The following is a 27751-nucleotide window of genomic DNA, read 5'->3' as shown; positions in this document are numbered from 1 at the left end:
GAATGTTTTGAATGGAATTGAATTGTGCCACGTGGACCAATGAGCAAGTTAGCCTCCTTTACAATTCATTTCTACTGCTTCCTTCTTTCCCTCACCTTTTAAAAGAACCGTACATATCCCACTTCACAAAACTCTCACCAGAGTAAAAAAGGCTGTGGACTCGTTCATCATCCCATCAGTTATGAGTGCAGATTCCAGGTTAAAAGTTCTGCAGTCAACCAGGCTGATGCAGGCAAGCAAAATCAGTGCAACGATTCAGTGTGCTGCATGTTACAGTACCTGCAGAAAATATTGGAAGCAGCTGGAGAGAGTGCAGCGAGGTTTTCTCATCCAAGTAGATCTGGGAGATATCTGGTGCAAATCGCCTTGGGATAGAAAACAAAATCAAATTCAATTTATTTCCTCAAATACGATATACATTCAAGGTAAAGATATACCCATTGGGAAATGAGTTGGTGGCACCATATTTGCCAGAACGGTCTGATATTTTGGCTGCATCTGGCAACGAGGTGGATTGGGTTTCTTAATCTCAAGCCTGGAACTGAGTGAATTAGCAGGGATTTAAGTGGGGTGGTTTGGAAGAAGGGAATTAAATGCATCCTTCAACATTTTAATATCTATTTATCTGTATATATGAATATCTGTCCTGCTTACGTATTGCTTGTCCTTATGTGCGTTATGCCTGGTTGTGTGTCTGCGTGTTTTGGTCGGAAAAACATGAGCGAAGGGGGAGAAAAAGAAGTTTTACAAGACAAGTCCAGAATTTATAACCCAGCTTACAACACAGGCACCAACTGTAAAGTGATTACAAACTGAATTGTGCAAGTGTGTAGTTATTTGTGAGGGGGATGGGAAGTTGTAGAAATAGAGGTGTGGGGGAGGGGGGGGGGGGTGGCGCCATGAAGGAATTAATAAAATAAAGGTGAACATTTTAATAACGGAGTCGAAGCACTGTAGCAATCTATATGCGGACTTGTGTGCAAAGGAATAAAACAATTTGCATGCAACACAGTAGAACAACCTTGCCTTACCTGTAGAGAATCTGCCGGAGGTGCAAGCTGTTCTGCACCTCGGTATTCAAACCCTCCACGCCAGTCCACTCCAAGCTGATCAACACGCCTGATCCAGATGCGTCTTCACCAAGCAGTTCTAAAGGGCCCTGGAAGAGGACAAACCCATCCTTTTGCAGAGATGCTGTCAAAGGAAATGTACAGATCCAAAACGCTGGTTAACAGAGTTTGTGGCATTGAGATACTCCACTTCTTCCTCTTTTGTCACATTCTGCATCAACTGTGAGCTCAGAGCAACACTGTCCAATACAAGGGGACAATTTTTAGCACCGACAGAAGCTCAAAGCAATCCGTAGTTTATCACTTATCAACACTTAAGCCTTGTCCATTTCTCTTTCATTCAGCTAACAGTATATATTAACTCGGGTCAAAAAATTCACTGGCAACAGGGGAGACAAGCTAAAGGTTTGCAACAAAACAGACTCACCACCTTTTTTTGTCATGGGGCTCACTTCTCCAAAATTAAGAGAAGCAAGTTTAGAACCATCCCTGAATTGGCCTTTACATGTGCTCCTCTGAGGTGTTGTGGAATATAGAACACTACAGCATAGTGAGCACCCTTCAACCTACAATGTTCTGCTGACCTATACAAACCTAGTCAACTAAACCTTCTCTGCTTCAAAGCCATAACCCTCCATTTTTCTTATATCCATGAGCCCAAGATTATTTTAAATGCCCCTATTGTACCAGCCTCCACCACCATTCCTAGCAATGCATTCCAGGCACCCACTACTCTGTGTTTAAAAAAACCCCTGACATCTCTCCTAAACATTTGTCTCCTCACTTGCCCATACGTGCGTCCTTGGTGTTTGCTAGTCTAGTCCTGGGAAAAAGGTGCTGGCTAATCTACACTCATAATCTTGTAGACCTGCGTTGTTTCCCCTTTTCTCCAAAGAGAAAAGCTTGTTAATCTTGCTTTATAAGACACATTTTCCAATCCAGGCAACATCCTGGTAAATCTCCTCTGTACCCTGTCCAATGGATCTACATCCTGAGGTGACCAGAACTGAACGCAATACTCCAAGTGTGGTCGAACCAGAGTTTTAAAGAGCTGCAACGTTACCGCATGGCTTTATAGAGCTGAAACATTAATGTGCAAGAGTTCAGGGCAAGTCAGGAAACAGGCACGAAGAAGATGGCCAGCCAGAGTGAGGTCTTGGAGAGTGCAAGGCAGGGAGTGTTTATTTGTCACATTATATCTGTGCAATGTAAAGGATTCTTCAACCAGCACTCCAACAAGTCAACTCATATAGCCATCTTAGTTTTCTAAGAAAATGGAGATGTTGGTGCATTCACTTTATTGTTGCATTTGTCTGAGTCAGGTCATTGGAGAGGTTTACTCTGAAGAACTCGAAGTGATGTACTCATTCCACTTGAACACCACTGATGTGGATAGGTGTGTAATTTCTTCTCCCCCACCCCCCCCATAGTCAACGATCATCATATTCACCTTACTGATCTTGGCACCACGCCACTAGACTCCTTCCTGCAACATTATAATTTGATATCTAGCATATGACAGTGGCGTTCAAATGCCTGGGCGTCAACATCGCTGAGGATCTGTACTCGAACCTCAATGTCGGTGCAATCACAAAGGCAGCAGTGGCTAATCTTTGTGAGGAGTTGGAGGTAAAGCACCAAAGTCTCGAAAACTTCTGCAGGTGTTCCACGGAAAGCATTCTGTCTTGTTGCATCACAGTCTGGCATGGAGATTCTAATGCTCAGGACAGTAAAAAAAAAAACTCCAGAGGCATTTAAACATGAGATAAACATTATGCACTTTTGTGTGATCTTGATACCCTTCAACATCACTACATCTATACATGGGACAAAATCATCTAGTATTTATCTTAAAGTCCTTTGCAGATTTTTATCCAGTAAGTAAATCTGCTGCATTGTTCAAGTGAACCAGCGTGGACTTGAAGGGCCAACATGGCCCGTTTCCACGCCGTAAACAGTTATATGATTATATAGTTATGGTTGTTAACTCGGCCTGCAACATCACGGGCACCAGTCTTTACTCCATTAAGGCCATCTATAAAAGGTGGTCTTAAGAAAGAAGCCTCTATCTTCAAGGACCCCCACTACCCAAGCCGTGCTCTCTTCACTTTGCTACCATCAGGAAGGAGGTACAGAAGCCTGAAGATGAACACCCAGCGGCACAAGGACAGCTTCTTCCCCTCTGCCATCCGATTCTTGAATGAGCAATGAAGCACAGACACTACATAAAAGTGGTTTATAGAAATGTTTGCACTGTAATGCTGCCGCAAAACAACAAATTTCATGACGTTTACAACAATAAATTCTGATTCTGTTGCCTGAGAATTTGAAGATGGTGTTGGAATGCTGATTGGTTGAATGCAAGAGAAGTTCCCCAAGTGGTTTCTCCAGTGCAGGAAGGAGACCGACTTGGGAGCAAGGTCATCAAACCACAATAGCTCTGTGTGCCCAATGCCAGACCCTGTTACAACAAGGACTTAATTCCCCAGACAAAGTTGCAGAGATCACCAAAAGTCCACATGCAGTTGGTTATCAGCCAGGGTCCGTGAAAGTTGAAAAAAAAAACACTGCTGAGTTACGGTCAAGACAACTAGAACTGCAGAAAAGAAACATTTCATCATTCTTCGTTGGTAATTTTCAAAATGTAGGCACGCTCTAAATTACTTAAAAGTCCTTTATCCACATTTAAATGGTGCCATTAAATTGCATCTGTTTCCCTTAGTGTCTCTTTTTTTTTAACCGTTTCTCTCCATTCGTTCCTTGGTGCACAATAGTGTATTGATTCAATCCAGGGGAGTGAATGACTTGAATTGATTCGCAGGGTCTGCTGTGGAAGCCAAAGGGTTTGTGGTCTGGGTTATGGGTGGGCAGAACATGGTCAAGAGGGAGCCCAGTGATCCCAGAAGCAGGATCGTTCATTCTGGAGCATTGCAGTAAAGGCACAATATTGCAATTCAGACTGAGGTAGATTTCATGACAGAGCGCACTCAGTTAAATGTCAAATAGCGATATTTGATAGATATCATTTCAATCATGTTCCACTCCAACCGTAATCTATTTCCACAAGCTTGGTGCTGAAAGCAAAAACAATACCTTGCTTATGAATGTCTAATCCGAGGTGACTTGCAATGCATTACAATCAAGGAAATACTTCACAAGTCCTATTGGAATGTAGGGAATATTACAGCCATCTGCTCCAAATGTGGCAGCATGGTCTCTTTTAGACAAAGCTGCCAATTAATAAATACTGCCATTTTGTCCATGTGAGGGAGTGTACCAACTCAGCCATGCCCACACAACTAAAAGTTTTGAGTAAATATTTAAAAACGGATCTGGACAATTCTCAAGTGGTGCCTTCCAGGATTCCCCTGGTCTTTACCAGCCTCCAACACATTAGCCTTGAATTACTGGCATTAGAATCCCATCACCAGAAAGATCTTTTTCCCTGTAGGGACTGCTCCCTCGTGCATTCATCCCTTCCTACCAATTGCCACCTCCCTCCCCCCAAACCCCGGCACCTTCCCCTGTGGCAGCCAGGAGGTGCCACACTTGCAACCTCACCACAGTCCGGGGCCTCAAAGGCCTTTCAAGTGAAGCAACACTTCATAGGGTTGTCTTACTACATCCGGTGCTTCCTTTGTGGCTTTGTCTGCATCGGAGAAACTGGGCGCTGACTGGGAGGTCGCTTCACTGAGCACCTTCGCTCTGTCCGCGCCAGTGACCTCCAAAGGCTAACCATTTCAGTTCAGCATCCCATTCTCATACTCGCATGTTTATCCATGGCTTCATGTACCACCCCATCAAGACTACCTGTAAATTGAAGGAATTTTCTCTCTGGGCTCTCTTCAGCTAGATGGCATTAACATCAACTTTTCCTGTTTCTGCTAACCTGCTCTCCCTTCCCCTTTCTTTCCCTCAGCTCTTCACCCCATTCCCTCTCTATTCACCTAGCTACCCCTCCCCCCCTTGCTTGCTACTGTGCCTTCCCACTCTTCTCCACCTATTACCTCCTGCTTTGCGACCCTGCTCCTCCCCTTCTTTCTATTCAGATGCCTGCCGACATTTTTCCATACCTTAATGAAAGGCTCAAACCCAAAAGGTCAGTTATGTATTTTTAAACTTTGCTGATATAAAGGACACTGTTTGACCTGCTGAGTTTCTCCAGCATTGTTTGTATTCAAGTTCCAGCAGTTTGTATTATGTTCCGCCTGCAATTTAAAGTCGCTGCAATGAAGATTTGTGCAGACTTTCTTAATGGAGTTTTGCACCATGGAAATTCACTTGTGCTAACTAAGTTTGGGTGAACAAAATGGAAATACTATCCCAGAAAATGCATCACTCCCTTCCTTTGTCACTTGAAATATGTCCATCTCCCCATAAAATGTTTGCTGGGTTTGGCCCACGTGCTGTTCATCCTCAAATATCAAAGGGACAGTGTTGCCAATTTTTTTTGGGCAAAATAAAATCCCAGATGCAATGAATTGTATTCACAGTTTGAGCAGGTCTTGATTAAAAATCCAATTGCCTTACATTTCCCCAACTCTCATGGCTGACAATTTTAATTGCCTCATCATTGCCAAGATTAGTTTGAGTTAGTTTACCTTGTTAAGTTAAAGAAAGAACTCATTTTTTTCACTTCAGAGTATCTGAAGCTCTCTATACTCAGTGATGTAATAAGGGAAAACTGAATTTCTCATTGAATACTGCAAATAATAAAACAAGACTGAAATGCTGTTTATAGTCAATAAAGCATCCCGACCTGAAGCTCCAACTGACCATTTCTTCCCCTGGATGTTGCCTGACCTGCTGTGTCTCTCCTGGTTTGTTCAAAAGACAAGTAAATTCTGGACACTGACACTCACTGTGTCAGCATGTTCTTGCACCGAGGACCAGAGAATGCCATTTCGTTAAATTGTACAATTTGATGATGATAAACTCAAACTTGAATAATTTAGTCACGTGTTGGTAGACAACTTGGTTGTCATGCAGGAATTAGGCAGAAGGGTTCAACTCCATGTTATGCAACTTTGCCACTTGGAGAACATTTAAGAATTTAATCTTGTAATGAAATTAGAAAGCCTGTTGTAATCCCACAGTACTGGCCCCACCTATCAACTTTCTAACTACACATCAGAATTCGCATTACAGTATGATTTGCATGACGGCATGTTCATTATTGGTGAAAGTAACACGCATGGTGAGATAATTTACGACAAACCTTCTGCAGGCTCATTTTCCCCTTCATCAATGTCCTGGTTGACCGGCACGGTTTTCTGAGGAGCCTGGGGCTTGCACTCGCCTTCCACTTGCTGGACACACTCCAGTTTCAGCACCAGTACCTCAAGGTCCGCTACCATGGCCAGGCAGCCATCGCACAAGTCCACTTCGAGCAGGTCCAGGGCGACATGCACAATCAAGAACCGCTCAAAGTCCAGCACGTGGCTCTCGCTGTCCACCTTCTCCTCTTTCAAGCGGAACAGCACCACCTTATTTTGGCAGCCGACCATTAGATCCCCCTTCACGGGGCAACAGGAAAGGGAGACTGGGGGCTCTGAAAACGGCACCTCTATGATTTCCATTTGATCCTTGGGTGCTCCGATGAAAGGAGCCTGCAATGCATGTCCCACCATTCGGATGCTCACCCGTGAAGCCCCCTTTGCCTGGCATCTCCTCCAATTCAAGTAGACACGGAGAGCAAGGGCCTTGCTCTTCTCTTCGATTGCAGCGAGGTAATCTCCTGAGGTCAAGATATAACCAGGCATAAAAACAAAGAATTCAAAGGACAAATGCAGGGCATTTCACCATATTTATGAATTGCATTTAAAAAAACACCACATCCATCATACAGCCCTTACAATTTCACCATTTAATATGCAGCGACGAGGTTTATTATGCACGCAGGACCAGATAGAGCATTAAATCACCACGCTTCATAGATATACAGAGAGGTTGCCTGTCAAGCTAAAGGGCCTGTAAACATTGCACGGATGAGCTGGAGAGATTATTAATAAACAGGGTTCTTTCAGACTGCACGATGCCCATCAACTCCTACACTGGTAGAGTTTTTAAATGATGGCAAGGTCACACTAATTCGGTCAGACGAACATCTCTGGAAGAAACGCAGGCGGTTAAAAAGGCAAATGGCATGTTGGCCTTCATATCAAGAGGGTTTGAGTCTAGGAACAAAGATACATGACTGCAGCTGTACAGGGCCTTGGTGAGACCCCCCCCCCCCCCCCCACCTGGAGTATTGTGTGCAGTTTTGGTCACCTGATCTAAGGAAGGATGTTCTTGCAATGGAGGGAGTGCAGAGGCGATTCACCAGGCTGAGACCTGGAATGGCAGGAATGACTTAGGAGGAAAGATTGCGCAAATTGGGATTGTACTCGCTGGAGTTGAGAAGATTGAGAGGGGATCTCAGAGAGACCTATAAAATTCTGGCAGAACTGGACAGAGTGGATGCAGATGGGATGTTTCCACTGATGGGAAAATCCAGAACCCGGGGCCACGGTTCGAGGATAATAGGCAAACCATTTAGGACCGAGATGAGGAGGAATTTCTTGACCCAGAGGGTGGTGAATCTGTGGAATTCATTGCCACAGTAGAGGCAGGTTCATTAAATCTATTTAAGAGGGAATTAGATCCATTTCTTCAGTACAAGGGTATTAAAGGTTAGGGAGGGGAGGGGGTACTGAACTTTAAGATCAGCCACGATCTCGTTGAATGGCGGAGCAGGCTCGAATGACCTCCTCCTGCCCCTATCTCCTATGTTTCTCCACCAGACGCGGAAGGAAAGGAACATCATTTACCTACGTGGCTGTAAGTTATTTTCTGGACTTTCCCAAGAGTGGTGAAGGTGCCGACGGGCTCAACCCCGCCGCTCTGCGCCACGTTGAACGTCTCCACTCGGCACCCAGACGAGACGACGAACAGATCGTGTCCCCCGCAGCAGAAAGTGTCGGGTTCGCGTCCGACCGGGACGACGAGTTGCGAGCAAAACGGGTGGCAGTTGTAGACTCGCACCATTGCCAGCGGGATTCATCGAGGTCCTGGGGCAGCGTCGAGGACAAGGCGAGGGGCGCTCGTTGGCCCCATTAAATTGCTACGAGCAACAGAGAGATTTTCATATGAAACCACAGGCTCGGTCTTTGCAAAAGGTAACAAGCGGCTCGGGTCCCAAATAAAGCACCACGTTGCGATTTAGCGCCTGCAGATGAACCGCATCCACGTGTCCAGGATGTTTTAACTTGTAACCAACTCACCGAGTTGTTTTCCTGTCGGTTCACACGGTCGCAGCCGGGTTCCGAGGAATTGGTTCCTCGCTTCAAGTCCCGACCGTCGGAATGTCCCCAACTTCAGCGCGGCTTCCGCGTCGATTGTGACCTCACCACCGCCCATCCACGCCTCAGCCAATCGGAATCAAAAGGGCCGTTCACGGCGCCGACCATCAAAAGCAGGCAGCCAATCGGGAAAGGAAGCGGTACGTCAATTAAAAGAATGCGACTTTTTTTTGCAACGTCTTCCCGCTTCCTCCCACCTAGCCCCCACCCCCCCCCTCTCCCTCCCCCCACCCCCCCCTCTCCCTCCCCCCCACCCCCCCCCTCTCCCTCCCCCCACCCCCCCCCTCTCCCTCCCCCCACCCAACCAATCCGTTGAAGCATGACCTTCCCAAGGGCGGTCACTCCTGTTCGGAGCAAAGACCATCACAGTAAACGGTACTTTCTGAAAATACTTTATAGAAAATAAAGGCCACGGCAAGAGTCTAAACCAATGAGGCCGGGCAGTTTCTGCGGAGATTCAGTCGCTCAGTCAGGATCAAACAGGCCATTTGTAATTCAATCTGGTCGTAATTGGCCTTAGCACAGTCTCACACACCTTTCCGAGCATCTAAAGATCCGTCTGTCCACCAGGATCAGACAAGACTCAATTCCCTCGTCCACTTTTCCCTGCTAAAGGAAATCGGCTGGAGGAACTCAGCGGGTCAAGTAACATGACTAGGAGGGAGCGAGGAGGGGAAGGAGGGCAAGGGGGGGGGAGGAGGAGGAGGGGGGGAAGAGGAGGGGGGAAGGAGGAGGAGGAGGAGGGGGGGGAAGGAGGGGGAGGAGGCCACTCGCTGCTTGACCCCTGTTCCCCAGCCCGCCTTCAGTGAAAACAATCCTGGAGGAACTCAGCAAATCGGTGTAATTTACAGAGCAAAGGTGCATCAACATGATTATCCAACTGCACGAAAACCAACAAGGTCGGGTCAGATACAGCAATGAGCTCTCTGAACCCTTCTCCATTAACAATGGCGTGAAGCAAGGCTGTGTTCTCGCACCAACCCTCTTTTCAATCTTCTTCAGCATGATGCTGAACCAAGCCATGAAAGACCCCAACAATGAAGACGCTGTTTACATCCGGTACCGCACGGATGGCAGTCTCTTCAATCTGAGGCGCCTGCAAGCTCACACCAAGACACAAGAGAAACTTGTCCGTGAACTACTCTTTGCAGATGATGCCGCTTTAGTTGCCCATTCAGAGCCAGCTCTTCAGCGCTTGACGTCCTGCTTTGCGGAAACTGCCAAAATGTTTGGCCTGGAAGTCAGCCTGAAGAAAACTGAGATCCTCCATCAGCCAGCTCCCCACCATGACTACCAGCCCCCCCACATCTCCATCGGGCACACAAAACTCAAAACGGTCAACCAGTTTACCTATCTCGGCTGCACCATTTCATCAGATGCAAGGATCGACAATGAGATAGACAACAGACTCGCCAAGGCAAATAGCGCCTTTGGAAGACTACACAAAAGAGTCTGGAAAAACAACCAACTGAAAAACCTCACAAAGATAAGCGTATACAGAGCCGTTGTCATACCCACACTCCTGTTCGGCTCCGAATCATGGGTCCTCTACCGGCACCACCTACGGCTCCTAGAACGCTTCCACCAGCGTTGTCTCCACTCCATCCTCAACATCCATTGGAGCGCTCACACCCCTAACGTCGAGGTACTCGAGATGGCAGAGGTCGACAGCATCGAGTCCACGCTGCTGAAGATCCAGCTGCGCTGGATGGGTCACGTCTCCAGAATGGAGGACCATCGCCTTCCCAAGATCGTATTATATGGCGAGCTCTCCACTGGCCACCGTGACAGAGGTGCACCAAAGAAAAGGTACAAGGACTGCCTAAAGAAATCTCTTGGTGCCTGCCACATTGACCACCGCCAGTGGGCTGATAACGCCTCAAACCGTGCATCTTGGCGCCTCACAGTTCGGCGGGCAGCAACCTCCTTTGAAGAAGACCGCAGAGCCCACCTCACTGACAAAAGACAAAGGAGGAAAAACCCAACACCCAACCCCAACCCACCAATTTTCCCCTGCAACCGCTGCAACCGTGTCTGCCTGTCCCGCATTGGACTTGTCAGCCACAAACGAGCCTGCAGCTGACGTGGACTTTTTACCCCCTCCATAAATCTTCGTCCGCGAAGCCAAGCCAAAGGTGCATCACCCACGTTTCGGGCTTGAGCCCTTCATCAAGGACGACACGGCCACGCCTCAGCCAGTGTTTCTTGATGAAAGGCTCAAGCCCGAAATGTGGGTGACGCATCTTGACCATTGCTAATATAAAGTTCAATCTTTCTCCAGCATTGAGCTTTTACTTCAACTACGGAGTCTGCAGATTTCCCTGGCTTGTCTCTCGGTTGGGATTGCAGTCTCGTGTCTCCTCTTCGCCTTGCGTTAATCTCGCATTTTCCTGAAATTGGTTACGTTATTGCCCTCAGTGCAGAGATCGGAAGGCGTCTTCAGTCTGACATCTCTCGTCCTTCCCCTTTTCCCTCTCGCCCTACGACTTGGCTGAGCGTTTCCTGCAAAAAGAACATTTTCATTCCAGGGATCAATTGCACATCTTGGGGCTTCAATTAACTTTCGAATTTGTAACATTAGTTAAGATGGAAACTTCTTGTTAATGCAATTAATAATATTCCAATTGGATTTTGAATTATATTGAATTTAAAAAAAAGACATGCGACGTATTTGCGTTCAGTTCGGAACATATCACGTGAAACCAGTCTTGTGATGAGTGCTTTCCTCTTACCTGAGGTTGGAACGCCAAAAGAAGTCAGAGCATCTGCTATTGGTTTGTGTCAATGTCCATCCGCAGGCGCTGGCGTTTATTGGTTCATCTCCCCATTGTTTATTGGTCGAATGTTATGTCAACTTGCTTCACCATCAACCTCAACCTATTGGTAGAGAGAGGGGGGCGGGTCTTCGGAGCCCGGCATGGTAATTGGTTACCGCGGCGGTCAATCACCGCTGCTTTCCGCCAATGAATAAGAGAGCCGCCTTTGTGTGACGCGATGCAGGCGGGCCGATGTAGGCCCTGCCGTGGCCACGGAGACGTGGCCTCGGGATGAGGTGGTCGCTGTGTGGGGTCGCGCTTTGCATGTGTTTGCGGCTCGTTAGCGGTAAATTCGAAGCGGGGAAGTTAGAGACGTACAAGGTAATTAGGCCTGCGGTCACTGTTTCAGTGAGATTGGGATGGCGGTGGAGCTAATCACCGGTTGGGGTCACGTGACGGATGGATCCAGGTACTGGCGGGGGGTCACGTGACGGATGGATCCAGGTACTGGCGGGGGGGTCACGTGACGGATGGATCCAGGTACTGGCATCCCCATCAATGGGGACAAGCCTGACATTCAAGGCATTAAAGAAATAATTCAATGCCCCACACGTAGCTTTATAGAGTATTGGGGGGAAAATAAAACGCTTCCACTGGTAAAGCACGAAAATCTGCAGACGATAGGATGGGAGAGAGAAGGAAAAATAGCTGGAGAAATAGCAAGCGACGTTTCGGGCTAGAGCTCGTCATCGAGCGGTGGAAAAATGTCGGCAGGCGCCCGAACTAAAGATCACCCACCTTGCCCGGTTGCCCTCCCACTCTTTTGTTCAGACGCCTGCTGACATTTCTCTTCATTACAGACCCGGGTGAAGGGCTCTGGCCCGAAATGCCGGCTACGGACTTCTATGGGCAAATTAAAGTGGATCCAGTGTCTCTGCTTTCATATTCTCCATCACCAGGGGCCTCAGCGTTTTGTGATGCTGGAGGTCAATGCCGCAGGCACCGAGGCCCGTTACCGTCGCCCTCTTGTGTACCTTCCCTGTGGGAAGGTGTCGGTGAAGACCTCTGTCACTTTGCGCAATCCTTCAGTACCCGATCAGGCGTGTTTGCCTGGTCCCGCCGCCTTGTGTGGGTTCACCTTGGATAGGGTTCCCCTTACCTCGGCTGTGGCTATGCGTGGCATCGTCCTGTTCTTTGCGTCAAACCCTGCAAAAAAGGGGTTTGGTCTGTTCCGAAGGGAGGCGTCAATGTTCTTAATTCGCAAGGTCGACTTGTGATCTCTCAGCTGAAATGCATAATTCTAGAAATCTCCACCCCTCTCCAAAGGAATTGCGTCATCCTAATCGTGTGGTAACCAAAACTACACCGAGTACTCCAGTTCTGGCCCATTTTCTAGCTGTGTCGTTGGAATTCCATCCTATGGAATGGCTAATGAAGGGAAGCTGCATCATGTATGCTGCCATCACCACTTTTTCTATCTTTACTGCCAGCTTCGAGTGTCCTTGAACTTGTACACAAAGGTCTCAATTTTCCCACGGCCTTACCATTCATTGCGTAAGTCCTATCTTAATGAATCATCTTACACTTACTCAAATCAGGTTTATTGTCGTCTGATTGCACAAGCCCAGATCAAAACAACGTTCTCCAGTCCTTGGTGCAAAACACGTAGACACAACCAGACATGACACATATACAGACAAACATAGGTAGCACAAGTATTTATATACAAATAAGTATATAACTATTGTTTCATGAATACGAGAGTCTCGGATATTTATTGTGAGCAGCTCATTTGGTCGTTCAGCATTCTCACTGCCTGTGGGAAGCAGCTGTTCCTCAGTTAAATTGCAACTGGGCAATGTGGTCCTATAGTCTTAACACTATCTCAATGTGTGTCCAATTTTAATGTCATCTATGAATTTAGTTATCTTCTGCGTGCAGTTCAAAATTGTTAAGAAGATACCAGTACTGTTCTCCAGTGTGCAGTAAACAGATCTAAATAATCTCACAGCTACTGGATCAGATCAAAGGGCTTGCCACATCTTATCTTCAATGGTGATGAACCGTTAAACTGCTATTGGGAGGAAGAAGTGAAGAGGACATGCAAAGTTGATTAAGACGATGAAGAAGAGGAACTACCTTTCCTAGAGAATAATGCATCCGGAATTTTCTGCCCAAGGAAACAGCAGAAGCTGCCTCATTAAATATATTTCATACACGGTAAATAGATTTTTGCATAGTAGGGAAATTTATTGTCATAAATAAATCACGAAATTCATTGTTTTGCAGCCACATCACAGTACAAACGTTCATATAAACTGCCTTACAAATTTTAAAAAATTAAAATTGTGCAGGAAAAGTCAAAGTAAGGCAGTGGCTGTGGCTCACTGATCATTCAGGAATCTGATGGCAGCGGGGAAGAAGCTGTCCCTGTGCCGCTGAGTGCTCGTCTTCAGGTTCCTGTACTTCTCTCTTTCCAGATGGTAGCAGAGTGAAGAGGGCATGGTCGGGGAGTCCTTGAGGATAGAGGCTACTTTCTTAAGACACCGCCTCTTGTGGATGTCCTCAATGGGGTGAAGTCCGGTACCCGTGATGTCACAGGTCGAGTTAACAGCCCCCTGGAGATATTTTTCTTGACCTGAGTATTGGTACTTCAACACAAGACAGTGAAGCAACCAGCCGAAATGCTCTCCATGGTACACCTGTAGAAATTTTGAGAGTCTTTGGTGACATCGGATGCTTTCTGGCATTTTCTCATACTTTGATGAAGGCCACAAAAGCCCAAAACACCAGTCTACACAAAGGACACTGACCTGCTGAACTTCTCCAGCATTTTGTGTTTTTATTGAATCTCCTCAAACACTTCACCTGATTGCATCAACATGGGAGCTCCAGGACAGATCCTTGGAAATTTGAAGTTCCTGATCCTCTCCACTACTGAGCCCTCGATGGGGACGGTTCGTGTTCTTCTGACTTCCTCCTGAAGTTCTCAATCATCTGGGTTTTGCTAACATGAGTGACAAGTTCTTGTTGAGACACCACTGAATGAGCTGATCTATCTTCCTCCTGTACGCTTCCTCATTGCCCACGGCTGGCATCAAGGTGGGGCATTCACAGGCATTGCCCCCCCCCACCTACAGCACTAACGTTACTAGTCTCCATGTGATATAAGCAGCGCGTATGTCTTTTACGACGGAGGGAGGGGGAAGTGTGACAGCAACATGCACGGAAGAGGTTCGTGGCAGGTAGGCACCACCCCTTCCCCCCCCCCCCCACTGAGCGAGTTTTCGAACATCAGATTGCCCCCTCCTCCCCATTCCGGCGGTTACCCTAATGCCCCCTGATTAAACTTGTTCTGACGCCAGCTTCTTGCCCATGAGGCCATGCTGCTCAATTACACCCAGTAAACCTACAACACCCCTGTATGTTTTAAAGTGTGGGAGGAAATCAGAGTACCCGGTGGAAACCCACGCAGACACAGGTAGAATATACTTCTGGACTGCGCTGGATTCAAACTTTGGTTGCTGGAGCTGTAACAGCGCTATGGTAACTGAACTTTAACCACATAGAAAAAAATCCAAAAATTTGAGTTCTATCATTCAATGGAACGGAGTTTCCTTTCAAATGCCATCAGAATATTATAGCTGATTGCCGTATCATGTACATATTTAACTGTCATGCTTTCTTTCTGCAGTTCCTTACAGTTCTACGTCATGGAAGGACTGATAAATTGGTGGGAATGTCTGTTGATCTTAATTGAAATATTGGTAATGATTGTGGAATAATGTGACTTCTTGTTGGGGCAACAAGACCATTAATGGAGTCTCATGCATCCTAAGAAGAGCATTATTTTCTGTCATTGTTTTTCAGTTGTGGTCCTTTTTGGAAAGAATTATAAAAAAAATCCGAGCAAAAAAACAATCTGCCAGAGGAACTCAGCGGTGACCCTCCAGCAGGTTGTTTTTTGCTCCAGATTCCAGCAGCTGCAGTTTCTTGTGTGTCTGCATTTTTATGAGATTTTATTTTTGACTGATGACAATGGAAAATCCATTGTCTATTTATGTGTTGATTTGAGTGAGATAAATTCATTGAAACAATTAAATAATGGATGATTGGCTTTGATATGCTTTTGCTCTTTATTTATTCGTGTGTGTTATTAGCGGCCATCTTTTGTAGAATTTTACTTGGCCTCCTTTCTCCCAAACACCTCTTCAAGTCCTCTGAGGCTTTTTTGAGCCAGAGGCTTATTCATGGAATCATTTGATATTGAGCTCAGCTGAAGGAGGTGATGGGACAGGAATGTGGATGGATTCCTGAGTACTCTGACCTTCCACCTTGGTGATATTGTGTAAGTGTTATTAAGAAACGGCAACTCTTCCAAGGAGAATTTTGGTCATGTCCGTATTTAGACTTTAGTATTGTTATGGTGTTTGGATTCTCATAAAAGTTATTCCTAGAATATGTTACTCCCTGAGAGAACAGTTATAATTTAGTCCAGTTTCCACTTGAAACTTTCAGAAACAGAATGAGAAAATGAGGCAGGGCAATAGATGTAATAGGAGAAATAAAACTGTGGGTAAGAATCCACAAAGGGAGATTCGATCCGAGAGATAAGCAGAAATGTGGATACACAAAATGTTTTTCCCAGTTAACCTACTGTATGTGCAGTAAAACTCTGACATTCTTTTTTCTGACTATTCAGAATTCCTGATGGCTTGATCACTCAATGTTGCTCTGGTTCTCACTCTCCCTTTAAACACATTGGGCCCCAATTCCTTCACACTCTTTCCACTCACTGGGCCTCTGGTCCTTGATCTGCCTTTCAACTTAATCGATTCATTGGGAAATGTATGATCACACTGTGTAATCTCTTTAAAAAAGAGACGTTGAGATATTGATCGAAATAACATGCAGGGATCAGTAAAATCTACCACTGATAAAATATTGGAATTTTACTTCACACAAGTTTCATAAAGTGGCGTTTGATACAAACTCCGGTCATTTTTTTCATTGAACATAATAAAAAGCTGTACAGTGTGTGAAGTGTAGCATTGCAGCTATCTTTCATTTAATTGCAGAATATAAGTTTTCTCAGTTAGATAATAATATGCTTGCTAATAACATTAATTAATTTGCCTTGCTTTTAGATTAACCATCCCTAATTGTATTTGGTTTAGGGGTTGTGTGGCATTTTTTCATTGTTTGTTTCAAATATTTCTTTTAAACAAAAGTAATGGCTTTATTTTTGTTTCAGAATTGGGTATTTTTGAGTAAATTTTGTTTCCTACCTGAGAATGGACAGATCAGCTATCATATCAGATATCCCATGGTAAGCATTAACTTAAAGCGTCCAAAGGCTCTCATGTTTGTGAAAATGATGGGACCTCCTCGAGTGTGCCAATTAAATGATTGACTAACAATTAAATTGAATGTGAACCAACTGAACACTACTGGTTTTTTAATATAGGACTGTATTTTCAATATTCAAGATTCTTTTCTTGTTATATAAAGCAGAAAATGTACAAAATTTCCTTTACTGTAAGGCAGACAGAGATTTGCCGTCAGCAGAAATTGCCTGGGAGTTAGAGAAAGGGAAGCAAAAGAGAGTGCCCTTAAAGAAACTGAGTGTCCATGGATTTGCCTCCAGTCCTTCCGCAGCTACATAGCCTTCAGTTCAAGCCATCGGTTGTGATCAGGCCTCCTGCACCCTCTCGCATCCCTTTACTGATACCTGGTACCCCTTCAGCCAATCTTGAGCCATTCTCCAGCAGTCCGCAGCCTGGTGCGAGTTGCTTGACCGGAGTCACTTGCAGCCTGTGTAGGTTCTTCGCCTCGAGTCACCTGTGTAATCTTCAACTTCAGATACTCTTGTTGGTCCACCACTGCTGTCACCATCCCCGGATCATCTTTAAGTAATTAAGTAACTTATTAGAGTTTTACTTTACATTTCTTCTTAATATAGCTTTTTTTTAAACTGTTTTTAATGTTCACTACACCAAAACCAAATGTGAGGGTTTGTTTAGGGGTAATAGGTTAGTGAATTAACCTATTATTTGCTTGGGTTCCCAGCTTTGTATTTGCATATGTGCGCAATTATTTCAATGTTGTACTGAGGTGTGCCTGATTAGAGCCTATCCAAAGAGTCTTTAGTTGTCTGAAATGTAACAGCACATATACTGTATTTCTTGTATCTTAACATGGTTTGTAACAAGATGGTGTTCATTAAATAATTTCTAAAACAATGGGGCTAACTTTCAACCTGGTGGATCGCATGAGATTATTGAAGAATACAGCTTTTACTCACTGCTCAGTGGTAGTTTCCATTGACCTCAGGAGACTATAAAATTAGGGAGAAAGTTAAACATGCAGTGCAGCCAAATCCAAGGGATAGGTTAAAACTTTCATCATCATTTAATGCATTCAGTTTGGTTTCAGCTCACTTTTTGTCTCTTTAATACTCATCAACTTTTTACTTCAAAATAGAATGAAGTTAAGGAGATTGGGTGCACCAGAAATATTTTTTTTCTCATTGAGCATTTGATTTCATCACCAATCAGAAATCATGACTGGGGAGTAAACTTAAAATTACAAAGGGCTCCAATGCAACACTCGTGAAACACTAAAGCAATACAGAGGTTTTATCTTAGTGATGTTAAGGCAATTCGATGATCAAAGATATTAAAAATGGAACATGGAACAGAAATCTGCAGCACTGAACAGCCCTTTGGCCCACATTGTTGTGGCGATCTAATAACCTACTCTAACAACTGTGGTGGATGTCTGCCAAGCTGCCTGTCTCCCCCCTCTGGCACGCCTTGCTGTACTAACATGGGCTGTGCATTATCTCCACAGTTAAGGACACTCCCCTTGGATACAACTGTATATGGATCTATTGTCTTTCATTATTGTACCATGAGTTTCTGCTAATAAAAGCCATGATTATTGTTTGACCACATCGTCTTTGTCTACTTCAACAACTGGCTAGAATTTCCCTATTCCATAACCCTCATTTTTTTTTTCAGTTCCATGTACCTATCTAATAGCCTACTAAAAGATTCTATTGTACCTGCTTCCACCATTGCCATTTGTGCATTCCATGCACCCAACACTCGCTTGAAGGACTTAATTCTTACATTCCCACCCCCCCACCCCCAAATTACTCCCAAGCACCTTATGGCCCTCGTGATAGCCATTTCAGGTTTGGTATAGCTCTTCATCGTGTACATCTCTATCAGGTCACCACTCATCTTTGGTCACTCCAAGGAGAAAAGACCAAGTTCACTCAACCTATCCTCATAACCCAAGGGGGCTTTAATTACAGGTTGCACATCATATCACAGAACAACATGATTACAATCACAAGTATAAAATACCTTGTATAAGAAAATTTAATGTGTATTATTTATATAATTTTTGTATTCAGTATTATTTTTGGACATAGTACAAGTTACAGTTTCATTGTCTAATTATTATAGTTATAGAATTTGATGTGTTGAATGAAATAAGTTATGTAATAATTATAGTTGTGGTTTTAATATACAATTGATATGTATATGTTATAATTTGATTTATGTTATCATTAACATACCTCCTGTAAAGGGTCTTTTGTTAAACTCAATAAAAATATTTAAAAACAGTAAAAAGAAAGCTCTCCAATCCAGGCAACATGCTTGTAAATTTTCTCAGCTCCCTCTCCATAGCATCCACAACTTTCCTGCAATGAGGTGATAAATATAATATTCGTTTTGTGTAGATGCAATATTACTTCTAAGTAAATTAACTTTTATTTAAATTTGTTGTTAATGTACCAGTCACTTTTTCCACTGAGAACAGTAATAATTGAGCTCCTAACTCCAAGGCACTCCATGGTCACAGGCTGCTGGACTGGAGATCTTACTTCATGCAAGATCTCATGTCAAAAATAAGTTTAGCTGCTGTTCATCATTTTGGAGGAAAAAAAAAACACCAGAGCCTAAAAAGATCCTGAACTTTTTTTTCCTCTCCCAAACTAGAAATCCAGTGATTTCTGCCTCTATCAATAACCCACAGCAGTATAAGGAAGACAGTAATTGTGTGTCTCGAAATCTGAGGATACTGTTCATCCAGTATCTTTGTAAGCCCATATAAACAAGAGAAATGGAAAGATTACTAATCTAAAGAAATATTTTTCAGATTAATAAGAAATCAAATGGAATTTCTCATCTTGAACATGAGTTAAGACTGTAACCCAGAGTACTCAATTGGATAAACTCAGCCATACGATTGCAGAGGACATTTTTAAGTAGACATTAAATTAATCAATTAATAATCATTAATATTATTTTTCCACATTGGCTGCCAAGGTATTTTGTCTTTCTAAATCTGTACATCAGATTATAATATCTACACAAATCTTGATTTGGGAGGAGATTGTTAGTTTCTGGGCCAAAATTAGTTTATGGAGTGTTCTTAGGAACAGAATCCATGTAGCCTGGGAACTTCCTATACTGTTCAATAGGCACTAGCAGGAGGTGCATCAAAGCAACTTGGGAGGTGGGGGGGGGGGGGGGGGGTGGAATCTGAGTTACAACCAATGGAATCATGTTTGCAGTAGATCACATTTAAAAGGTATTTTGCAGTCCATGATGTGTTAATGTATCTTTAAGCATTTGTTTCAAATATGGTAGAAATTTTGAAATTAGTTTTTCCAAGTATTTTTAATTGTAATATTTTTTATTTTCTCTCTGTAGGGGAAACATGAAGTAAATTTGCTATTTTACTATAATGATAAGAATCAGTGGCCCTCGGTGTACAAGAATAGCTCAAAGGTAGATCTGGCAACAGCATGCTGTTTAGATAAATGCCAAAGATTAACAAAATATTTTGATAAAGTAGCTGTTTCAGAAGCTAATGAAAGCAAGCAGTTGTGAGCATTTTGCATAATGTATATTTATTTGACTCGCATTTACCATCACGGAGTGTAAAATGTGGCACTTTGCTTCAACCATGCTTGGAATTCTAGCATTATTCTACAAAATGTTAATGCAGTCTCCAGGTTTTTGTCCAAGGGTTCTAAGGAATGCTGAGGATCTTGACTCTTAGAATTCTCAGTACACACAAGGTTTGAACAGCCAGATTGCAGACTGCTGCCTGCACTTTCCGTCATGTAAATATCAGGACATTAAAACCATGGTTGATCTGATCCTCCTTTTTCATGTTACTGTAATCTTTCACTTTCCTCTCAAACCAAAAATTCACCTCACCCTTGAATAAGTTCAGAGACTAAGTCTCCAGGTATCTGGAATAAAGAATTCCTCCTTTTCTCTGAAGTAAATAGGTTTATTCTGTAACTGTGTGCTTGTTCGGTCCTCCACAATGAAAGGAAGCAACTTATCATCTGCCTTGTCAAACCTCCTGAGAATCTTAAATGTTTTAAGAAGATTACCTCTCAATCTAAACTCCAGTGAGTACAGGCCCAACTTGCTGACATTTGCATCATAAGACAATCTCTTTATCCCAGTAATCACCTAACTAAACCTCTGAGGAACCAAAACTCCGGAATTCTACAAGAGTGATTTTTGTCACCACCCTGCAGCAAGATTTTATACCTTTATATTCCATCACTAATAAGCATTAATGTTCCATTTGCTTTCTCATTTATTTACTCTAAGTTGCATGCTAACTTTCTAAATTTGATGTAAGAAAATATATTTATGGCCTGTAATCTCTCTCCATCAACATTATATTCTGCTGTTATGTTCTTCCTTCCAAAGTACATAATCACATTATCCACCATCTGCCAAATTTTGCCACGTGTGCATCTCTTTGAAGATGTTAGAAACAGAAGTACCGTCACGGAAATTGCTCGAGACAAAAATTGAGAACAAAGAACATTTATTATACAACAATGCAAAGTTGGGTGCTTCCCCTTACCCTGGGAATACACACATACTGGGGCTCACCCAACTTTTATACAGTTTATTTCAGTATAGGAATACCCTCCCCCTTACATTCTTCTGCCTCCTGGAGAGGTTTGGCATTAGGCAATCCTGCCTGCCTACGTGATGTTTCTGTGAACTTGGAGGACCAGGGGGTATCCTGTCGGTGTCTCATCATGTCATTATCCTCATTGTCCTTACAACCTCTTCATAAGTAGAACTGGCTAATACTGTCTAGGGCTTACTAATTACTTATGCAAAACCTGCTAATTCTATCTAGGGCTAGAAGACCCTTATCTTATTCAGATTAACTCTACTTCCTACATTCTCTATTATCTATTGTCTATCCTTATCTCATTCATAAGGTGAACTTGCTGATTCTGTCTAAGGCTAGAAGATTCTTATCTTACTCAGACTGACTCTGCTTCCTACATTCTAATATCCATTTCTTATCCTGTTCCTACTGGCTTTATTCATTTACCCATATATCTATATTAGTTTCCTCATCTTCATAGTTTTATATCAGTTTTACTCATCTCTCACGATGACATCGTGTCCTTTTCACTTTCATATTTTTGTTTTATTTGCAAATTAAGCTGCAACATAAACAGTCTCTTCATTTGTCACTAATATCATTTAGTTGACCCTCCTATTTTTCCCAGTTCAGTTTTCTATTCGCTGTCTAGTATACTTTTCACGAGCTCAGATCTTGGGCAGTCATCTTCTTGTGCATTGCCCTGTATCAAATTTATTTCTTGTGTAGGATTATGAGATGATTTCTAGTTCTGGTTAAATCATGGACAAGTTAAGATCTGGAATCTTTAAACCATGTGGGTCAATTTCTCTGCAAAGCACCTCAATTGGCAACCATTATTGCTTTAATTGCCAGGATCTGGGGAGGAAAAAAAAACATGCTGAATATCAGAGAGGTTGAACATTTTGAATTGATAGAGAAAACGATGGAAATACTCGGTTGATCAGTCAGTATTTATAGAGAGAAGCAGTTAACATTTTAGATCTTTGAAGTAATAGAAGTGAACTAATTTGAAGATGGCCGATTCCCGTGCTTGCACGATCATCCCTTTTTAACTTCTCTCGTCTTGCACACTATTACAGACTTTCTCCCCACCTCACTCTTGCCCCCACCCCAACCTTTTATGTCGCTTATGCTGGTTTTAGTTCTCACTTTTTTGGGGGTGCAGATTAGTGGCCATTGTCCCGAAACTTCAACTTTTTTTCCTTGTTGAGTCCTTTCAGCTTCCTGTTTTATATGGTATTGACTTTAACTTATTCTCCTATTAACATTCATTTAAACCTGAAAATGTTAAATTAGAACTGCTGGAGTAAAGAAGCTGTGGCTGCTAATAGAAGTAATCAGCTGGTGAACCTCACTGATGGCTCTGCATTGTCTAGTTGCCAGGTATGAACTCATTATTTAATTTTTTTTTAAACTTTACAGAGTGGGACAGGTCCTTGCTGCCCCTATTACATTCAATTAACCTTCAACTCTCAGTACATTTTGACTGGTGGGAGGAAACCAGAATCTTGGGGGGAAAATCATACAGAAGGGAAGAATGTACAAACTCCTTACAGACAGCACGGGTTTCGACCTGGTCCTGATCGCTGGTACTGTATAGGCATTGCGCTAACTGCTACGCTAACCTTGCCATCCATTTATCAGGAGACCGATCAAATGGATACAAGATCGTGAGATTTGTTAAATGAGAATGCAGTTATTTCCTAGTTAATGAAGAGAGTTCTCTGTAAGTGAATAGAAGGATGAAAACAAATTTTCCACTTGGCTCATGTTTTTGACGTGTCCAGGAACTGAGCACGTGTGCTAGTTGACGTACCAGTTCCATATCGAAGGTCATATAGTTCTGGATGAAGTGCTAAATAACTATAGCAGTCCCTGTTACAGTGATTAAGATGTTATAAAAGTCAACTTACAGGTGTAACGTCAAAGGAAACTGAGCGTAAAGTTCCAGGAATCCCTGTAACATTAACTTCTCTTTTCTGACCCTAGTTGTTATTCAGGGCCAGTTCAGAGGAAATAAACACGAAAGTCTGCAGATGCTATGATTGTAGTAAAAACACAGAAATTGTGCAGGGACCTTGAAGAAAGGCTCAGGCCCGAAATGTTGGTTATATATATTTACCTCCTATGGATGCTGCGAGACCTGCTGAGTTCCTCCAGCATTTCTGTGCAATTCAGAGGAAATGCAGGCCACGTGCTCCATCCTGGAGTCAGCCACTCAGGAAGGATAAAGGAAAATCTTTAACTGATAATTTTAAAATATTTAAAATAAGATAAGAATGTGAGTGGTGTTAGGGTAGACACTAAAGAATTGTAAGCCTTTGTAAAAAAATATTTTAAAATCTCTTATTTTCACATATTGGTCTCGAACTACAGTCATGGCCAGAAAATTTAGTAAACAGGAATTTATTATCTTGAAAAATTCAAGCTAATGAAAAAAATTATACTGTATGTCTTACTGTGTGAATAATTAATAAATACTTGACTTGATAAATTTGACCTTTTTACTCTTGATTACACAAGTGAAGTGTACAAAATAGCACAGCCTATGGGGATTCATAACAGTTAATTCTGAGTTCCTCTCTGCAAATGTGTGGCCCACAACTTTGTACAAAATGGCAAATGCCTGATGGTTTTACTAAATCAGAAAATCCATTCTTATAAATAGGCCGTTTAGTGCAGTGGTTCTCAACCTTTTTCTTTCCACTCACATCCCACTTTAATTCCTAGGCCATTGGTGCTCGGTGATGAGTAAGGGATTGCTTAAGGTGGTCTGTGAATGGGAAGGGAAGTCGAGAATTACTGCTCTAGACCCAATTGTTACTGAAATATTTTGCTTGAGAAAACTTGTCATTGGCCCATTTCCTTTGGAGTTAGGAAACCGTGCACATAATGAGTCAATTGGGTACAATTAAAAGAGTGATTTTCAAACTTTTTCTTTCCACCCACATACCACATAACCACAGAGCACCTGTGGCATAGGGAATACTTAAAGCGGTGTGTGAGTGAAAATAAAAAGGTTGAGAACCCCTGATTTAGTGCCAAAAAATAACTGATGGGTTTCATCTTTTATCCCCACGTGCAGGTGATGGATGTGAATGGAATAAATTACACAGATTGTCAAGGAAAACTCGGGTTCCGTTCATCAAGGGAGAGATGGTGGTTCCTTGCAATCAGTAATTGTCGGGTATGAAGATAATTTTCTATACCGAGTATGAAAATCAGGCTAATGTACTTTAAGGGAGATCTAAAATATATAATTCTATTTAAAATATATTTCCACATGATTATTGCTGTTTCATAAAGTTGTAGGAATATGTCCTCTTCAAGAATTCAAAGTTGAGGACAGTTATGTAGGAATCGTGGAGCCAATTACATAGTTTTGATCATGGACGCTCAATGAACTTGGCATTGTGAGGGAGGTGACATTGTAAAAGTGCGGCACTTCTGCAGGAGACAGTTGGTTGAGGTGCCTTAGAGACTTATCCAGCAGATCTCACTGGAGTAAACAGAATACTTTGCTGTTTGGTTGGAATAAAGCCCTCTGAAAATATTAACCGTTGAATTTTTGGGTACACTGATAGACACACTAACCTTTTTGCACCACCACTGAATTTATTCCAAGCTTTATGTGTACTCTTTCAGAATTATCCTTTCTAGTTTATGTATGGTTTTTCACATTACAATGTGAATGTGTTATTGGTAATTGATTAAAGAAAAATAGATTTATCATATAATAAAATAAAGATGGAGATAGAGTAAAAGCGGGGATCGGTAGATGTCGGAAAGTGAATTTCCCATTTGCTTGAGATAGTGTGTTGCAAGATTGGTGAACTGGCCACTAGGGGACGCCGATTTAAAACTTTTGGTTTCTTTATCCGCAATTTTTTTTGCTGGTTGCTTGAATTCCGGATAACGGGGATTTTACTGTTTATATTTTGGGAGAAAATTTGAGATATATTTTAGAGAATATTGCTGTTTGGATTTGGCAGTTTGGACTGGAACTTTTAGCCATTGAAGCTTGGTAATTTTCAGAGTTGGCACATATGCTGCCAAATACACAAGCTGAGGATTTATAGACACGTGTCTGGTGGTGGCATTGTGCTGTGAAATTGCCCCTCATATTTGAGAGCTCTGATTTCAATGGGATTTTAGACCTGTGGGAGGAAGATGGGTCTTTTGTATTTTGATGTAGTTTAATATTTATAATTATTTCTAAGTAATTTGATTTGAATTTATTTCAAACGCCATTTTAATAGATTATAACTGATCATCAGTAAATTTCGTGGGGTGGGGCATCTTTATTATCTGCTACCTTGTTCCATCCTTTTGTACCAATATTTTTCAAAAATGTGGAAATGCCCATCTGAAGCATTGATTTTTATTTTTAATCACATTGTATTGTAAATTTAGAAAGAATGGTTTATTTATTTGTACTGAATAGGAACGCAAGAAACGGTGAAAAGTATAGGCCATCCCACTCCTTCAGATCTTCTTTCTTTGGCTTGGCTTCGCGGACGAAGATTTATGGAGGGGGTAAAAGTCCATGTCAGCTGCAGGCTCATTTGTGGCTGACAAGTCCGATGCGGGACAGGCAGACACGGTTGCAGCGGCTGCAGGGGAAAATTGGTTGGTTGGGGTTGGGTGTTGGGTTTTTCCTCCTTTGCCTGTACCATTTAATAAGGTCATGGCTGATCCAGCCTTATCCTCAGCACCAAGTTTCTGTTCTCCTTGATTGCCTTGTAGTTCAAATATCCCTCTCTGTTGGTGCCCTCTTGCGCTACTACAAGGCCCAATGCAAGCTTGAGGAACAATACATCTTCCATGTGGGCATGCTGCAGCTTGCAGGACTCAATACTAAATGTTCCAACTTTAGATAACTTGCTCTTTCTGCTTGTATCAGAACTTGTCATTTTTTGCCTGCTGTTTCTCTTTTTTTCCTTTGTATATTCTGGTTTGCCAGGCAAGTTCCTGAAGGTTAGACTGTAGACTAACTGGAGTTCACGACAATAGCATACAATACATAGACAAATGAGTCCATTTAATTCCTGCATTATTTCACCCTACCACACTAATTCCCCTTGTTCAACCTGTTGCCCTCTCCCACCACTTTTGCTACTGAGACTGACGTTTTTCTTTCCTCAGATACGATAAAAGGTCTTTCCCGGATATGTTAACAGTTTCTCCATCCTCAGATGCTGCCTTGCTTCCCAAGTTTTTCCAGGATTTTCAGCTTTACATAAAACTACAATTGCTTTCAAAGTAATAATAGCTTTAAGATGATTAATCCAATGTGAAGCAGGTAAACTTGTTAAGAAGCATGAGAAACAAGTTTACTTTTTTTTGTTTTCTGACTGACTCTGTGTGTGTGTGTGTGTGTGGTGTGTGTGTGTTTGTGTGTGTGTGTGTGTGTGGGGGGGGGTGGGGGTATGGGTGTGTATATTTAAGGAAGATGATGGTGTTGGCTGACCTGCTGTAATGGCAGCGCTGCCACTGGTGCAGACCCATGGGGAGTACAGACAGTGCTCCCGTGGGGTCCATACGCCCAGTCCGAGGGCTGTCAGCTCCGAACAGCCTTTCAACTGTCTGTTAAAGGAGCCGATGGTGGTGGTTTTAATTAAAATTCCACGGGATCTGTGCCCTCGATGGTGGTGCCTATGATTGACAGCACCTATGATAGTTGAAGACACTGGGGAAGCAGAGGACTGGTGCAGGTAAACCAGGAAATGGGGAAACCACCCCCAACTGAGAAGAAGCAGAGGAGATTATCCGCAGGACGGTGACCACGGCAGTGGACCAGAGAGGTTCTGCCGCTGAAGGATCCACTTGGTGACTCTAGACTGCTGGACACTGCAGTCAAGGGACTCGCACCAGGCTGCGGACTGCTGGAGACTGGCTTGAAACTGGTTGAAGGGGACCCAGGTATAGGAATTGGGATCTGAGAGAGTGGCAATGGCACTGAAGGGTTCCTAATTGTATTGGAGGTTCAGATCTGGAGCTTTGGTTGCCAATAGTATGGACTGGATTAATTGTGGCTGCAGAGGGTGCAGGAGTGCTGGAGATGAATCCAATCACTCAGTGATTCTGGGAGGAACTCTCTTTTGCTTCTCTAGCTCTGATGTGAGAATTTCTGCCGATGGCAAATCTGTCTGCCATAAGGCAGATAAAAGGATATTTCGTGTAATATGACATTTTAAAAATTACATAACAATTAATTAAATCTTGAATGTATGTACATAACAGCATTTATAAAAATCTGCATCTTGTCATAAAGTTTGCTGCTGTGAAATGCCAATGCCAATTGCATATAATGTAAATTGATATGATTAGCAGGCCTAAGTCTGAAAAAAACTAATTCTTGGAATTTGACCCATCACATTCCCTTCTCACTGCTACTTTCAGGCAGAAGGTACAGAAACCTGATGTCCAGGTTCAAGAACATTTTTTCCCAATGACGATAACACTGGCTGCACAACCAACAAAGATTAGTCTCTCTCTACACCAATAAAACAACGCACTTTTTTTGGGTACTGCTGCACCGTGAATATTTACTTATTTTACAGTACCTCTTCTCATGGTGCACTGTTAATTTATTTTTGTTGTCAGTTGGTGTGTTTTAATTTCCTGAGTG

The 27751-nt window shown here is 42.9% G+C and overlaps 2 protein-coding genes across 2 annotated transcripts in view; one reads left to right on the top strand and one right to left on the bottom strand.

Annotated features, from left to right (window-relative positions):
* The window catches only part of hps3 (HPS3 biogenesis of lysosomal organelles complex 2 subunit 1), a 36860-nt gene extending 25491 nt beyond the window's left edge, over positions 1–11369 (bottom strand). The window contains exons 1-7 of the mRNA XM_069897413.1: positions 11143–11369; positions 10706–10912; positions 8333–8474; positions 7880–8172; positions 6289–6807; positions 1032–1194; positions 280–365 (exon numbers count right to left, since the gene is read on the bottom strand). Coding sequence (XP_069753514.1) covers positions 280–365; positions 1032–1194; positions 6289–6807; positions 7880–8096 — 985 coding nt within the window. The 5' untranslated portion in view covers positions 8097–8172; positions 8333–8474; positions 10706–10912; positions 11143–11369. The remainder of the gene's footprint in view (positions 1–279; positions 366–1031; positions 1195–6288; positions 6808–7879; positions 8173–8332; positions 8475–10705; positions 10913–11142) is intronic.
* The window catches only part of LOC138742679 (transmembrane protein 145-like), a 35297-nt gene continuing 15896 nt past the window's right edge, over positions 8351–27751 (top strand). Inside the window, exons 1-5 of the mRNA XM_069897414.1 lie at positions 8351–8550; positions 16421–16495; positions 19896–19973; positions 22417–22503; positions 24206–24307. Of these exons, the coding sequence (XP_069753515.1) occupies positions 16493–16495; positions 19896–19973; positions 22417–22503; positions 24206–24307 (270 nt within the window). The 5' untranslated portion in view covers positions 8351–8550; positions 16421–16492. The remainder of the gene's footprint in view (positions 8551–16420; positions 16496–19895; positions 19974–22416; positions 22504–24205; positions 24308–27751) is intronic.

Source organism: Narcine bancroftii, chromosome 9 (assembly GCF_036971445.1).
Source record: "Narcine bancroftii isolate sNarBan1 chromosome 9, sNarBan1.hap1, whole genome shotgun sequence".
Taxonomy (NCBI): domain Eukaryota; kingdom Metazoa; phylum Chordata; class Chondrichthyes; order Torpediniformes; family Narcinidae; genus Narcine; species Narcine bancroftii.
Note: the sequence above shows the minus strand (reverse complement) of the source record. Positions and strands in the feature narration are given on the sequence as shown.